The sequence below is a fragment of the Schistocerca gregaria genome, chromosome X, assembly GCF_023897955.1.
Source record: "Schistocerca gregaria isolate iqSchGreg1 chromosome X, iqSchGreg1.2, whole genome shotgun sequence".
Taxonomy (NCBI): domain Eukaryota; kingdom Metazoa; phylum Arthropoda; class Insecta; order Orthoptera; family Acrididae; genus Schistocerca; species Schistocerca gregaria.
Genome location: NC_064931.1, coordinates 570,511,244 through 570,524,959, shown reverse-complemented (window position 1 = coordinate 570,524,959; position 13,716 = coordinate 570,511,244). Strand labels below are relative to the sequence as shown.

At 44.5% G+C, this 13,716-nt stretch overlaps 1 protein-coding gene across 1 annotated transcript in view; it reads left to right on the top strand.

Moving 5' to 3' along the window:
- The first annotated feature begins 6,379 nt into the window (after positions 1–6,379).
- Positions 6,380–13,716, top strand: part of LOC126299096 (O-acyltransferase like protein-like) — a 248,339-nt gene continuing 241,002 nt past the window's right edge. Inside the window, exon 1 of the mRNA XM_049990770.1 lies at positions 6,380–6,669. Within this exon, the coding sequence (XP_049846727.1) occupies positions 6,387–6,669 (283 nt within the window). The 5' untranslated portion in view covers positions 6,380–6,386. The remainder of the gene's footprint in view (positions 6,670–13,716) is intronic.

The window sequence follows — 13,716 nt, the reverse complement described above, 5'->3', positions numbered from 1 at the left end:
GTCTTACCATTATATAATCTATCTGATACCTTTTAGTATCTCCAGGGTTCTTCCACGTATACAACCTTCTTTCATGATTCTTAAACCAAGTGTTAGCTATGATTAAGTTGTGCTCTGTGCAAAATTCTACTAGGCGGCTTCCTCTTTCATTTCTTAGCCCCAATCCATATTCACCTACTATGTTTCCTTCTCTCCCTTTTCCTACACTCGAATTCCAGTCACCCATTACTATTAAATTTTCGTCTCCCTTCACTATCTGAATAATTTCTTTTATTTCATCGTACATTTCTTCAATTTCTTCATCATCTGCAGAGCTAGTTGGCATATAAACTTGTACTACTGTAGTAGGTGTGGGCTTCGTATCTATCTTGGCCACAATAATGCGTTCACTATGCTGTTTGTAGTAGCTTACCCGCATTCCTATTTTCCTATTCATTATTAAACCTACTCCTGCATTACCCCTATTTGATTTTGTGTTTATAACCCTGTAGTCACCTGACCAGAAGTCTTGTTCCTCCTGACACCGAACTTCACTAATTCCCACTATATCTAACTTTAACCTATCCATTTCCCTTTTTAAATTTTCTAACCTACCTGCCCGATTAAGGGATCTGACATTCCACGCTCCGATCCGTAGAACGCCAGTTTTCTTTCTCCTGATAACGACATCCTCCTGAGTAGTCCCCGCCCGGAGATCCGAATGGGGGACTATTTTACCTCCGGAATATTTTACCCAAGAGGATGCCATCATCATTTAATCATACAGTAAAGCTGCATGTCCTCGGGAAAAATTACGGCTGTAGTTTCCCCTTGCTTTCAGCCGTTCGCAGTACCAGCACAGCAAGGCCGTTTTGGTTAATGTTGCAAGGCCAGATCAGTCAATCATCCAGACTGTTGCCCCTGCAACTACTGAAAAGGCTGCTGCCCCTCTTCAGGAACCACACGTTTGTCTGGCCTCTCAACAGATACCCCTCCGTTGTGGTTGCACCTACGGTACGGCCATCTGTATCGCTGAGGCACGCAAGCCTCCCCACCAACGGCAAGGTCCATGGTTCATGGAGGGAGGACACTTACACTATGTGATCAAAAGTATCCGGACACCCTAAAAACATACGTTTTTTATGTTAGGTGCATTGCGCTGCCACCTACTGCCAGGTACTGCATACCACCGACCTCTGTAGTCGTTAGACACCGTGAGAGAGCAGAATGGGGCGCTCCGCGAAACTCACGGTCATCGAACGCGGTCAAGTGATCGGGCGTCATTTGTCTCATAACTCAGTACGCTAGATTTCCACACTCCAAAACATCCCTATGTGCACTGTTTCCGATGTGATTGTGAAGTGGAAACGTGAAACGACACGTACAGCATAAATGCGTACAGGCCGACCTCGTCTGTTGACTGACAGAGACCGGCGACAGTTGATGAGGGTCGTAATGTGTAATATGCAGACATCTATCCGGACCATCACACAGGAATTCCAGACTGCATCAGGATCCACAGCAAGTACTATGACAGTTAGGCGGGAGGTGAGAAAACTTGGATTTAATCGTCGAGCGGCTGCTCATAAGCGACGCATCAAGCCGGTAAGTGACAAACGACGCGTCGCTAGGTGTAAGGAGCATAAACATTGGACGATTGAACTTTGTAAAACGTTGTGTGGAATGTCGGATCACAATGTGGCGATCCGATGATAGGGTGCGGGTATGGCGAATGCCCGGTGAACGTCATCTGCCAACGTGTGTAGTGCCAACAGTAAAATACGGAGGTGGTGGTGTTATGGTGTGGTCGTGTTCTTCATGGAAGGGGCTTGCACCCCCTTGTTGTTTTGTGTGGCACTATCACAGCACAGGCCTACATTGATGTTATAAGCAACTTCTTGCTTCCCACTGCTGAAGAACAAGTCGGGGATGGCGATTGCATCTGTCAACACGATAGAGCACCTGTTCCTAATGCATGGCCTGTGGCGGAATGGTTACACGACAATAACATCTCTGTAATGTGCCGCCTGAATCCTATAGCACACCTTTGGTTTGTTTTGGAACGCCAACTTCGTGCCAGGTGAGGCCCGCATCTCGTGGCCGTGCGGTAGCTTTCTCGCTTCCCACGCACGGGTTCCCGGGTTCGATTCCCGGCGGGGTCAGAGATGTTCTCTGCCTCGTGATGGCTGGGTGTTGTGTGCTGCCGTTAGGTTTAAGTAGTTCTAGGTGATTGATGGCCATAGATGTTAAGTCCCATAGTGCTCAGAGTCATTTTTTCGTGCCAGGCCTCACCGACCTACATCGACACCTCCCCTCAGTGAAAAATGGACTGCCATTCCCCAAGAAACCTTCCAGCACCTGACTGAACGTAAGGCTGCGAGAGTGGAAGCTGTCATCAAGGCTAAGGGTGGGCCAACACCATACTGAATTCCAGCGTTACCGATGGAGGGCGCCAAGAACTTGTAAGTCATTTTCATCCATGTGTCCGGATACTTATGATCACGTAATGTATTAACCAACTGTCTCTCCCTTATATTTCGTCAGTGATCACTCATAGAAATATAATCCAGCGATGCACTATCGATAATCCAACTTTCCTGATCGACAGATCTCGAAAAGTTTTCGTATAACAATCGATATACTGTAGACGTATAGTCTTTTTTGTGGTCGTGCTGCTACGGAATGAAGACAGTGGGGCTCAAGGGAACGCGAGGAACGGGGAAAGAATGGCATAGTCTATGCGTCGAGCGATCGTGAGAGGGGGATGTCTACTCGTTTCTCGGCCGTACTGGTAATTACTGATACGCTCGCCACATACCGATCAGCATCTATGGTACTGTATAAAATAACACACGGAAGCAACAAGGACTCCCGAAAACCCGTAATACAGATGTTTATGTTTAACCAAACACGTTACATTATTCATTTCTAAATTGACTACAGAACAGTCAACACGAGATGTTCTGATTTTTATATACTTCTTTCCGTAATCGTACCAACAATACTGTTCAGCGTTCACGTGTGTCTCCATTTGCTACTGAAGTGAATGAATCGCCATCATATGCAATCACAGTGACAACGAAGATGTAAAAACTCCACGAAGCAAAAACGATTAAATACTCTCATGTGTTTATTTTAAGAAGTGGGTGCAACCATATTCTTTGTTAAAATCAATGGCCTCCAACGGTAACCCATTTTACTGTGTGTTATGGAAGCATAACTTAAGCAAGGGTTAAGAGAGTAACGCCGGCTACAGGCAACATTCTTTTAAACACTCACAAGTCATAGTAAAAAAATTACTGTTGATTTTGTAAGTGAAGATACTCTATACGAAGAGATTTCTACTGCAGAAAGTGCTCTGAGTATGGTGGAAACAGGAACAAAAGAAGAAAGTTGGGTAAAGTTTTTAAAAGGTTTAAAACACAAAGAAATTGATTTTCCAAACATTAGTAAAATAGTAGGACTGAAGATATGTTACTTAAAACAAACTTCATCAAGGAATAAATAAATATACTGAGAAGCAATATTTAGTAAAACTAGTTGTCTGAATAGGTTTGAGCATGCTGTTTTTCAATTTACATCACACGTGAGTATTATTACACGCTTTCTAATTCCAAGAAATTTATCTCGGTTTCTGGACTTGCCCCAGAGTATGATACCGTACGATATAATAGAGTAAATGTAAGAAAATAAGGCAGTTTTTTTAATATTTATGTCTCCATTGTCACCCATTCCAAGAAGACGTGATGTAGTCGGGAGCTCAAATTTATTGCGACTAAACCTGTCTTAAATTTCCCGTAAAATGACGGTCAGATATCCGTCATCTCCCTTAAAACCATGATCAAACTGACTATGCCTGTGTGATGCTGAGATCGTTCTACGGCCGTCAAGATCCCGAGATCTGCCCCCGGCTGAAGCATGTCTGGCCAGCTGGGACGTCAGCTCCACACCAGTGCCACTGTCCGTGATATTAAGGACCAGTTACAACAGTTGTGGGTCAGCTTTCCTCAGGAAACGGTGTAGTGGTTTTATGACAGCGTGCATCCTGGCCAGATGGGGTGCAACGTCATACTGATTAGTGGGCTAATACTGCCAAGTTCTTTGTAAACTTGTCTCGATTTTGTAATTGCTGCAGTAACATCCCATTCCTTCTCAACCCGTCAATTTTTTTTTTTCGTTTCTCCCTTACCGTCTGGGTGCTTTACTTTTTACGTCATGCGGTGTACACACAGATGACCAAAGTCATGGGATAGCGACATGCACCTAGTACAGATGCCTGTCGAATCGCGTGCACTGGAAACAAAAGGGTAGTGCATCTGCGGAGTTGTCATTTGTACTCACGTGATTCACGTGAAAAAGCTTCAGAGCTTCAGACGTGATTATGACAGCATGCCGGGAATTACATTAAATACGGAATGGTAATTGGAGCTAGACGTATGGGACGTTCCATTTCGTAAATCGTTAGGGTATTCAATATTCCAAGATCCACAGGATAATGAGTGTGCCGAGAATATCAAATTTCAGGCGTTACCTCTCACCAGGGACAACGGAGTGGCCGACAGTCTTCACTAAAAGCAGCGGTGTTTGCGTAGAATTGTCAGTGCTAACAGTAAAGCAGCACTGCATGAAATATCGGCAGAAATCAATGTGGAACATACGACTAACGTATCCGTTAGGACAATGCGACGAAATTTGGCGCTAATGTGCTATGGCAGCAGACGACCGACTGTGTCTTTGCTAACAGCATGTAATCTCCTGCAGCGCATCTCCTGGGCTCGTGACCATGTAGGTTGGGCACTAGACGACTGAAAAACCGTGGCCTAGTGAGATGAATACCGATTTCTGTTGGTAAGAGCTGATGGTAGGTCCGAGTGGGGTTCAGACCCACGAAGCCAGACTCAGGTTGTCAACAAAGCACTGCGCAACCTGGTGGTGGCTCCATAATGGTGTAGGCTGTGTTTACATGGAATGGACGGGGTCCTCTGGTACAACTGAATCTGTCGTACACTAGTTCAAATGTTCAAATGTGCGTGAAATCTTATGGGACTTAACTGCTAAGGTAACCAGTCCCTAGGGTTACACACTACTTAACCTAAGGACAAACACACACACACTATGACCGAGGGAGGACTCGAATCCGCCGCCGGGACCAGCCGCACAGTCCATGACTGCAGCGCCTCACACCGCTCGGCGAATCACACGCGGCTCGTTCACTAGTAATGACTATGTTCGGCTACTTGGGGACGAACTGTAGCTACTCATGGACTTTTTATGAATGAAACTACTATTTGCGACATTCAGGACAGTTCGAGAGAACTATTTGGTCACCCAGAACGCCCGACGTGAATCCCATCGAACATTTATGGGTCATAATCAAGAGGTCAGTTCGTGCACATAATCCGATTTCGCATTTATGGAGGGCTATATAGGCAGAATAGCTCAATATTTCTGCAGGGAACTTCCAACGACTTGCTGAGTCCATGCCATGTCGAGCTGCTTTACTGTGCTTGGCACACACTATTATGGTGCCACCACCAGGTTGCACAGTGCTTTGTTGAGGACCTGAGTCTGTGGCTTCGTGGGTCTGAACCCCACTCGGACCTACCATCAGCTCTTACCAACAGAAATCGGTATTCATCTCACTAGGCCACGGTTTTTCATTCGTCTAGGGTCCAACTGATATGGTCACGAGCCCAGGAGAGGCGCTGCAGGCGATGACATGCTGTCAGCAAAGACACTCGCGTCGGTCGCCTGCTACCATAGCACACTACCACCAAATGTCTCCGACTGTCCTAACTGATACGTTCGTCGTATGTTCCACATTGATTTCTGTTGATATTTCATGCAGTGCTGCCTGACTGTTTGCACTGACAAACACCGCTGCTTTTAGTGAAGGCCGTCGACCACTCCGTTGTCCCTGGTGAGAGGTAACGCCTGAAATTTGATATTCTGGACACACTATTGACCCTGTGGATCTTGGAATACTGAATACCCTAACGAGTTCCGACACCGTAATAGGAGGTATCCCGCGATTTTTTTCACCTCACTGTATTATACGTGCTAGAAATGGAAGAAGAGGGAACAGGTATTAAATGTAGGTTAACACGAGACCTCGCATTTCGCAGAAATCGACGAAGGTCGGCAAACGAAAGTCCGAGGGCTCGTTCCGGCGGAGGTAGCCTGCGCGAAAAAAAGAGTGGTAAGGCACGCGAGCTGTGGCGGCTCTCTCTGTTGCGATGTCCGGCGTCCGTGTCCAGTGGCGGGCCCGTGCGCATTTCTCGGAAGCTCCGGAAGTGGGCCACGGCGCAGACGACAGACGCGCGCGGGGAGAGTGAAAGCGCGTGACGTCAGGCGGTGCGAGCCCGCGGCCGCGGGACGGCGGCGCGGCGGCCAGAGCACGCCCGGCCATGGTCGCGTCAGCCTTGCTCGTCGCCGCGGCGCTGGCCGCCGCCGCCGCCGCCGACTCCAACATCATGCGCGTGCCGCAGCCCGCGCGCCAGGCCGCCCCCGCGCCCGCCACGGCCGCGCCGCCCAGGGAGCCGGCCGACGTGCCGGCGCTGCTGGACGCCTGGAGCCCGCGGCGGCTCGCCGACGCCTGGCCCCGCAGGCCGGCGCTGTCTGACGCCTGCGACCAACACCTCTCCGCCTTCCTGCGGGACCTGCGGCGCGGACACCTCTGGGCGCTCAAGAGTGAGTCTCAGCCACGTCGCTGCCGAGCTCGCTTCCCTCGCTGTCAGCCACACCGAATGCTCGTAGTTTTTAAACACCCGTTTCTACGCCTTTTATTAACCTTTTCGGAGAAGCAGAACATCACGGCAGAGAAGTTTCAGCGGCAACACTATCTACAGTGGTTGCCGAACGAACACTGGGGACAGTCACATACATCGAACATCGGTATTTATGTGTACAGAGCGATTTGAAGTGCAACGACCACATAGAAATAATACTAGGAAAGGCAAATGTCAGACAGATTCAGTGAAGAATCCTCACGAAGTAGTTCCACAAAGTATGCATTTCTACCAATACTTCACTATTACTCCTTAGTTTGGAACCCTTACCTGGTAATGTTGACAGAGGATATAGAGAAGATCCAAAGAATAGCAGCGCGTTTCGTCACAGTCTCGCTTAGAAAATGCGAAAGTGTCAGGGATATTCCCATCGAACTCTAGGGACAAACGTCACATCTACATCATACTTCGCAAGCCACCTAACGGTACGTAATGGAGGGTACTTTTGGTACCACTAACTGATACCCGTCCACAGCTCGTGGTCGTGCGGTAGCTTTCTCGCTTTCCACGCCCGGGTTCCCGGGTTCGATTACCGGCGGGGCCAGGGATTTTCTCTGCCTCGTGATGACTGGGTGTTGTGTGCTGTCCTTAGGTTAGTTAGGTTTAAGTAGTTCTAAGTTCTAGGGGACTAATGACCATAGATGTTAAGTCCCATAATGCTCAGAGCCATTTGAACCAACTGATCCCCCCCTTTCCCGTTCCACTCGCGAATGCAGCGTGAGAAGAATGATTGTCGGTAAGCCTCCGTATCAGGTCTAATTCTTCGAATTTCCTTATGGTCATTTCGAGAAACGTATGTGCGAGGAATTACTACGAGAGCTATTCGGAATGGAAGGTCCGATCGGTCACGAAATGAAAATCACAGAGAAAATCAAAAATGTTTTAGTTACAACAGTTAGCTACACCTACCAGCTACGTATCTACATAATCGCCTCTCCGACATAAAAATATGTCGTAGCGTGTACCAGCTTTCCAATATCCTCGTCATAGACTGCAGCCGCCCGTTCTCTCTGCCAATTCTCTACGCTGGTCTACAGCTTGTTGTCTGTGCCAATATGATGTTATAGCCAGCGATTCATATGAGCACAGACGAAAGTGAAGGGGGGCCAGTTATGGGCTGTATTGTGAGTGATCAAACACCTATCGAAAACGCTGCGGGAGCATCTATGTCAAAGACATTACCCGAAACATCTATATAAAGCTTCATCGGATTTTCATTGTGGTTTCCATTTCGCTCCCGATCGGATCTTACTTTCAGAAGAACCCTCGTATGTCGTCCGACTGTTCCCTTTAATGCTCGCTAGAAATTTCAATAGTAAAACTCTCCATGATGCACAAGCCCTCTCTTGTAGCCTCTTTCATCGGAGTTTGTTGAGCTTTTCTGTAACACTCTCTCGCCGACTAAAGGGTCCAGTGGCGAAAAGCGTCCCTCTTCGTTGGATCTTCTAACGGTGCTACTTGGTAAGGCTCCCAGATTGATGAACAATACTCAAGAACCGGTCGAACAGGCACCTTGTAAATCATTTCCACCGTTTCATTTCGTTAAACACAAGGAGACTGTAGTGATTTACGATTTTTCTGACAGCCGACGTTTCTAGGACATACATCAGCTTATTTCTTTCTCCTGAATAAATCTCGTAAAAAAGGATCGTGATTGTAAAATTAAAGGAATTCGAGATTATACAGAGGTTTAACACTAGTGGTTCTTTTCGCGCACCAGTCGCTATAGGAACAGAAAATTAAAGAGTTACAATAGTACACGAAGTCTTTTGAGTTATAGAAGTAAATGTAGAACTGTGCGGTTGGCATTTCCACTTCAAATCCTACAAAATTACAATTTGCAATTACTCCTCTTAGTCCGTCTTAACTGAAATAATAATGCAAAACTTATAATTGTTTCTTGAAGCCTTGCCTGGTGGTTCTATTGACAGACAGGTTCGAGAAAGACAGATGCTAGTTTCGATTTCCTGTACGGCATACTGTTTCACCTTGTCACGTAGTGCACGCAGCAACAAGAGTAAAGGATTCACAGCTCAAGTTCATATAGTTTATATGCCAGTAACATCGCTATGTTTTCATACATTGAATTACGCGTCAGTGCTTCGACAAGGGTGAGTAAAAATCCAAACTATTTTACAGTCGACTTACCGTCGGCTTCGAATAAACAGCCTTCTGCAGGTAATAGATCCCCCTGTTGTTCATTTTTTCTTGAAATTTGTCGGTAAAACTAAACACTATAAAGAAACTCGCTGCGCAAAGATTTCATCTGTTCTATATCATGAGGTTGCTACTGCTTGGAAGGAAGGAAGATAGGAATATTTCGGCCGTACCCTTCCAAGGGAAGCTACTGTTTGGAAGTAAGCAGACCGAGCCAGGTGTCACAGTGGTTAGCACATTGGACTCGCCTCCTGGAGGGCAACGGTTCAAATCCGCGTGCCACCATCCTCATTTAGGTTGTCCGTGATTTCCCTAAATCGCTCCAGGCAGTTGCGTGATGGTTCCGTTGAAAGGGCATGGCCGAATTGCTTCCCCATGCTTGAAGCAATGCAATCCTGCGCTCCGTCTCTAATGACCTCGATGTCGACGGGACGTTAAAACCGAATCTTCCTTCATTTTTCTTGGAAGTAAGCAAATGGCCGTTTAGTGTTTAAAGCTCTTCGTCTATGGTGTTGGAAGAGACGTATGAATTCGGCAATGACTTTATCAAACGAACTACACCGTTTTTCGCCTCAAATGTTTTAGGTAAACGGTGGAAAACTGAAACCTAGATGGCCCAGCGTGGGTCTGAACATCGTCCTTCCTTAAAACAAGTTTTGAAACTTCACCACTGCGCTACCTGAGCCCTGTCCGTTGAGGTGTGTGTACAAAATAGCCACAGTGTATCGTTTTTATGGAATACCCTACTCACTTAGCTACACTAGAGGTGGTTTTCTCAAACGTCCTGTGATCGTTAACAAGTGGCTGTACATGGCATTTACGTCTCGTTGTTAGTGGAGATTAACAGACTGTACACACTTATCCACTCACATCAAACACTGCACCGAACAATGACACGTTCATAAGACGCCAGTATATCTCAATTATGATTAGAAGACTAATTCTCTTCCTAAACTTTTATAAAATGTGTCCCAGTAAATGGTTAAAGATCCATTACGCAGCTTATTATATGTGATCGAAACTTAATACGACAGTTCGCAGAAGGAGAGTGATCCTAATAATTCAAAGTATGAATTTCCGGCTTGAAGTTTTGTTTGAAAATATTATCTCTTCTTAGATTTAAACCGCCTATTATCTCACTCTTCTGGCTGCATTCTGACAAAGTAATTGCCTGTTAAATGGTGGAGTTAAATTTCGATACTTGTCTCGGAAAAATGGTCTGAAGCGCTTTCAAATTTTTATAGTGTTTTAAAAATTCAATATTTTAGGAACATTCTTTCTCGTTTAACTTACCGGTACCAGTGAATTTCGGAGAAATGTGCCAACAGAACTGATCACTACATTCCTGAAAACTAAGAAATTCCATCCGTCTCTGTGCGAAGTTATGATCAGCCTGTGATGTCCACCATTACTCTGGTTGCAAATTAGTACCATCTCAGCTCCATTATAAACGGAGCACAGTAATTTACGATGTTCAATAGTAGCAAAGCGAACAGAAAAAAGGGGTATACGTTTTCTCTTCGTGTCTTAACTATGTTGGGTCAGCGACATTAACGCACAGCGCGGGATCGCCGGCAGCCATACGGAATAACTTTGGTTCTCAGCTAGCGGAGAATTTTATTCGCAGACAGCTGCTGCTGTAAAGGCGGGTATAAGACTACAGACTTTCATATGAAAAAAATATTAGCTTCTCAAGGGAAAAGCACTTGAAGAAGTACCAGTATAGCTAACACTATTTCAAAACTTCTTAAAAAAAAAAAAAAACAACTCATAAAGCAATATTTTTGCCCTCAGTTCTTCTGCAACTGTCTTATGTTTATTTACATAATCATAGTCAGTAACTATAAGAAAATCAATGTAACAACAACATAATGTTTTAGGCATGTACCTATGAAGTTCATTAAAGTTTTCATTTTGTCTGCTTTTTGTGTAAAATGTTCCATATTACCGTGTTCAGCATTAGAAGCGTCACATACTAGGGCTCCGTATTTCTCTCATAACGGATGTTATCTTTCTACAAAGTGATAGGTTCCAAGTTCCTCCAAAGTATAAACATGATTGATATGTTTATAGCTGTTAAGCTCTTCACGTATGAAACAATATTGAGAACGTGAAGACATTTCATTTGTGGCGTTTAGAAAAAACCGCGATAAGAGGAAACGCCTGCTTATACAACTCTGTGTTTTACGTATGAAACAAGACTTTCTTTTACAATAGTAAATTCGTACATTTGTTTTCCGATTATTATTTCACTACATGTGGTACGTGTTGTGAAGAGATTTGAGCTCCGGGAACCGGCTTTTTTTATTGTTTAGAGTCTCGTTAAGAACCATGTACCTAGAAATCATGTATGAAAAAAGTATAAGCAATCGACTGTGGCAAGCGGACGAAATCATTCGCTTAGAGTTTTAGGAAATAACGAAAATCCAATTAAGGAAGGCGGGATAGCGGTCCAAACTGTACTCCCGACATTTCGAGTCCTGAATTTTATAACTGCAGTATTTTGCGAGAGAGCCATTTCATTCTGTTGTAACCTTAAGTCTCGTATCAATACAAGGTCAATAAATTTGGTTCTGTGTGTTTCCGACAACATGAAGATCATTTTTGTCGATAGTGTGACAAGGATAGCATTCGAGGCTTACCATTTTAATAGTGGAAATCAAAAACGTTCTAAGCGCCATTTCATCACAAAACCCGTTTTCAGTGCCACTTGTGTTCTCGGTACTCTGTTGCATGTCCTTAGACGTGATCCAGGAGCCACTACGAAGAAAGTCTTTCAAAAATACGTTAGTAAATGCCACAAGGTCTTTACGCAGGTTCTGGAGTTACAAAATTTAGAAGATATGAGAAGTGCTTTTTGTTGACTGCTATTCTGTTAGTCACAAACCTAATGCTGTATTTCTGTACTTGTATTATCACAAACAATACATAATGCCTTGGTATTAATGACACTTAGAACAAAAACGTCCCTCCTGCTATTTCGTCAAAAACTGACATTTTTTTTACCGTGGGTGTGTGGAAAATATAAGTTGATTCCTGCAAACAAGAAAACATTAACAAGTCACTAGTAATAATGTTTTTATTTACACAAATAACACCGTTACCGGAATGAGATTTTCACTCTTCAGTGGAGAGTGCGCTAATACGAAACTTTACCGGTTTCGAAACGAGAGGTTCATTTTCAAACGGCTGTTCACATTTATATCATACTAGCTTGGCACCCTGTGCTGCCCGGGTATGTATTTATTTCAATCTTTTATTAGTCTATCTCCTCCTTCACCCCGTCTCTGTCCATCTCCACCACGGCCCCTCTCTGTTCACCTCCTCCACCACCCCAACCACTTCCTGTACGTCTTGCTGCTCTCTCTGTCCATCTGCTCTTCCCTATTCTGTCCATCTGCTCCACCCCCTTCTGTCCATCTCCGTCTCCCCTTCTAATTCCACCATCCCCTCTCTTTGTCCATCTCCTCCTCCTCATTCCTACCTATGTCCATCTCCTTCTCTTCCCTTTCACTGTCCACTTTCTCCTCTCCCTAGCTCTCTTCATCTGCTTCTTCCGCCTCTCCCTGTCCAGCTCCTTCTTTCTCCTCGCAGTCTGTCCATCTTCTCCTCTCCCTTTCACTGTCCACGTTATCACGCTCACTCCAATAGAATGCACAGCATTTCTTTCCCCATCGTAACTAATATGTGCACCGAATTTAGTTGAAATCGTAGCAGGGGGCTAGGATAAACTTGTTACCCATGGCTTTGCCCGCGTACGAGGGTGTCAAATATATTTCACATATATTTGCATACATAGTTCATTTCTATCGAATTTCGTCGTGCAGTTTCATTTAAACGCAGCTAAATGTTTATGATGTCGTATCTCCTGGACTACGAGTCGTAGAGTGATATATTATTCTAAGTACATTCAGCGGCATATGCGGACACTGTATGCGAAAAGTGTTGCGAATAGATGTAGTAGCAACGAAGAAATAAATTTAAACGTCTAACATGATGCAGCAGTTTCTGATGCATTTTAGTGTTTATAACGTGATATTTCCTGAACTACGAGTCGTACAATGATGTGGTTCTTCTGTTACGTTCAGTGGTATACGTGAATACTGTCTGCAGAATGTATCGCGGATACACTAAGTAGTAAAGAAATAATAAATTAAATCGTCTTGCTTCATGATGGAACAACGAATATGTAGTAAGCGTTAACCTGTGTCTTTCGTTATGTTTTGGAGGTTGTTAACCAGAAGAAATTTTACGTAAAGGTTTGAAATTATGTGTAAAGTTTTTCGCAGATCACTAAGTGTTTTCATTCTCATATACTAGATGACTGAAGTATGGCGTCGTGAGCCGCACTGCTTTAACTCCTTCACCCCTTTGATAAGTAGGTGGTCCTTACCCCAACACCGATGGTTTAGGGACAGCAAGTGACAGGCGTACCATGTTTGGTTGAAGTCGGTCCAAATTCATATTAGTTGTTGGAAAAAACAGCCAACAATTAATGTAAACAATAATAGATATAATATAAACATGTCCAGCCATTTGAAGAGGAACCTGACTGCTCGAACCGATAAGGGGGCTATTTATGTAACTAAACAGCTTTATTTACGGTGGCTGGTTGTTGTTTTTTTTTTTTCTTTACAAGAATCATCTTGAAAAAATTTCTTATTGAAAAGTATACCCTGTCAATTTCCTGGTATGGTACTTAGAACGCTCTTAGTAAAGTATTTATTTTCTAATGTTCTTCAATGATACAATGAGCAGTCTGGAACCGCGCTACAGTCTGGAACCGCGCGAC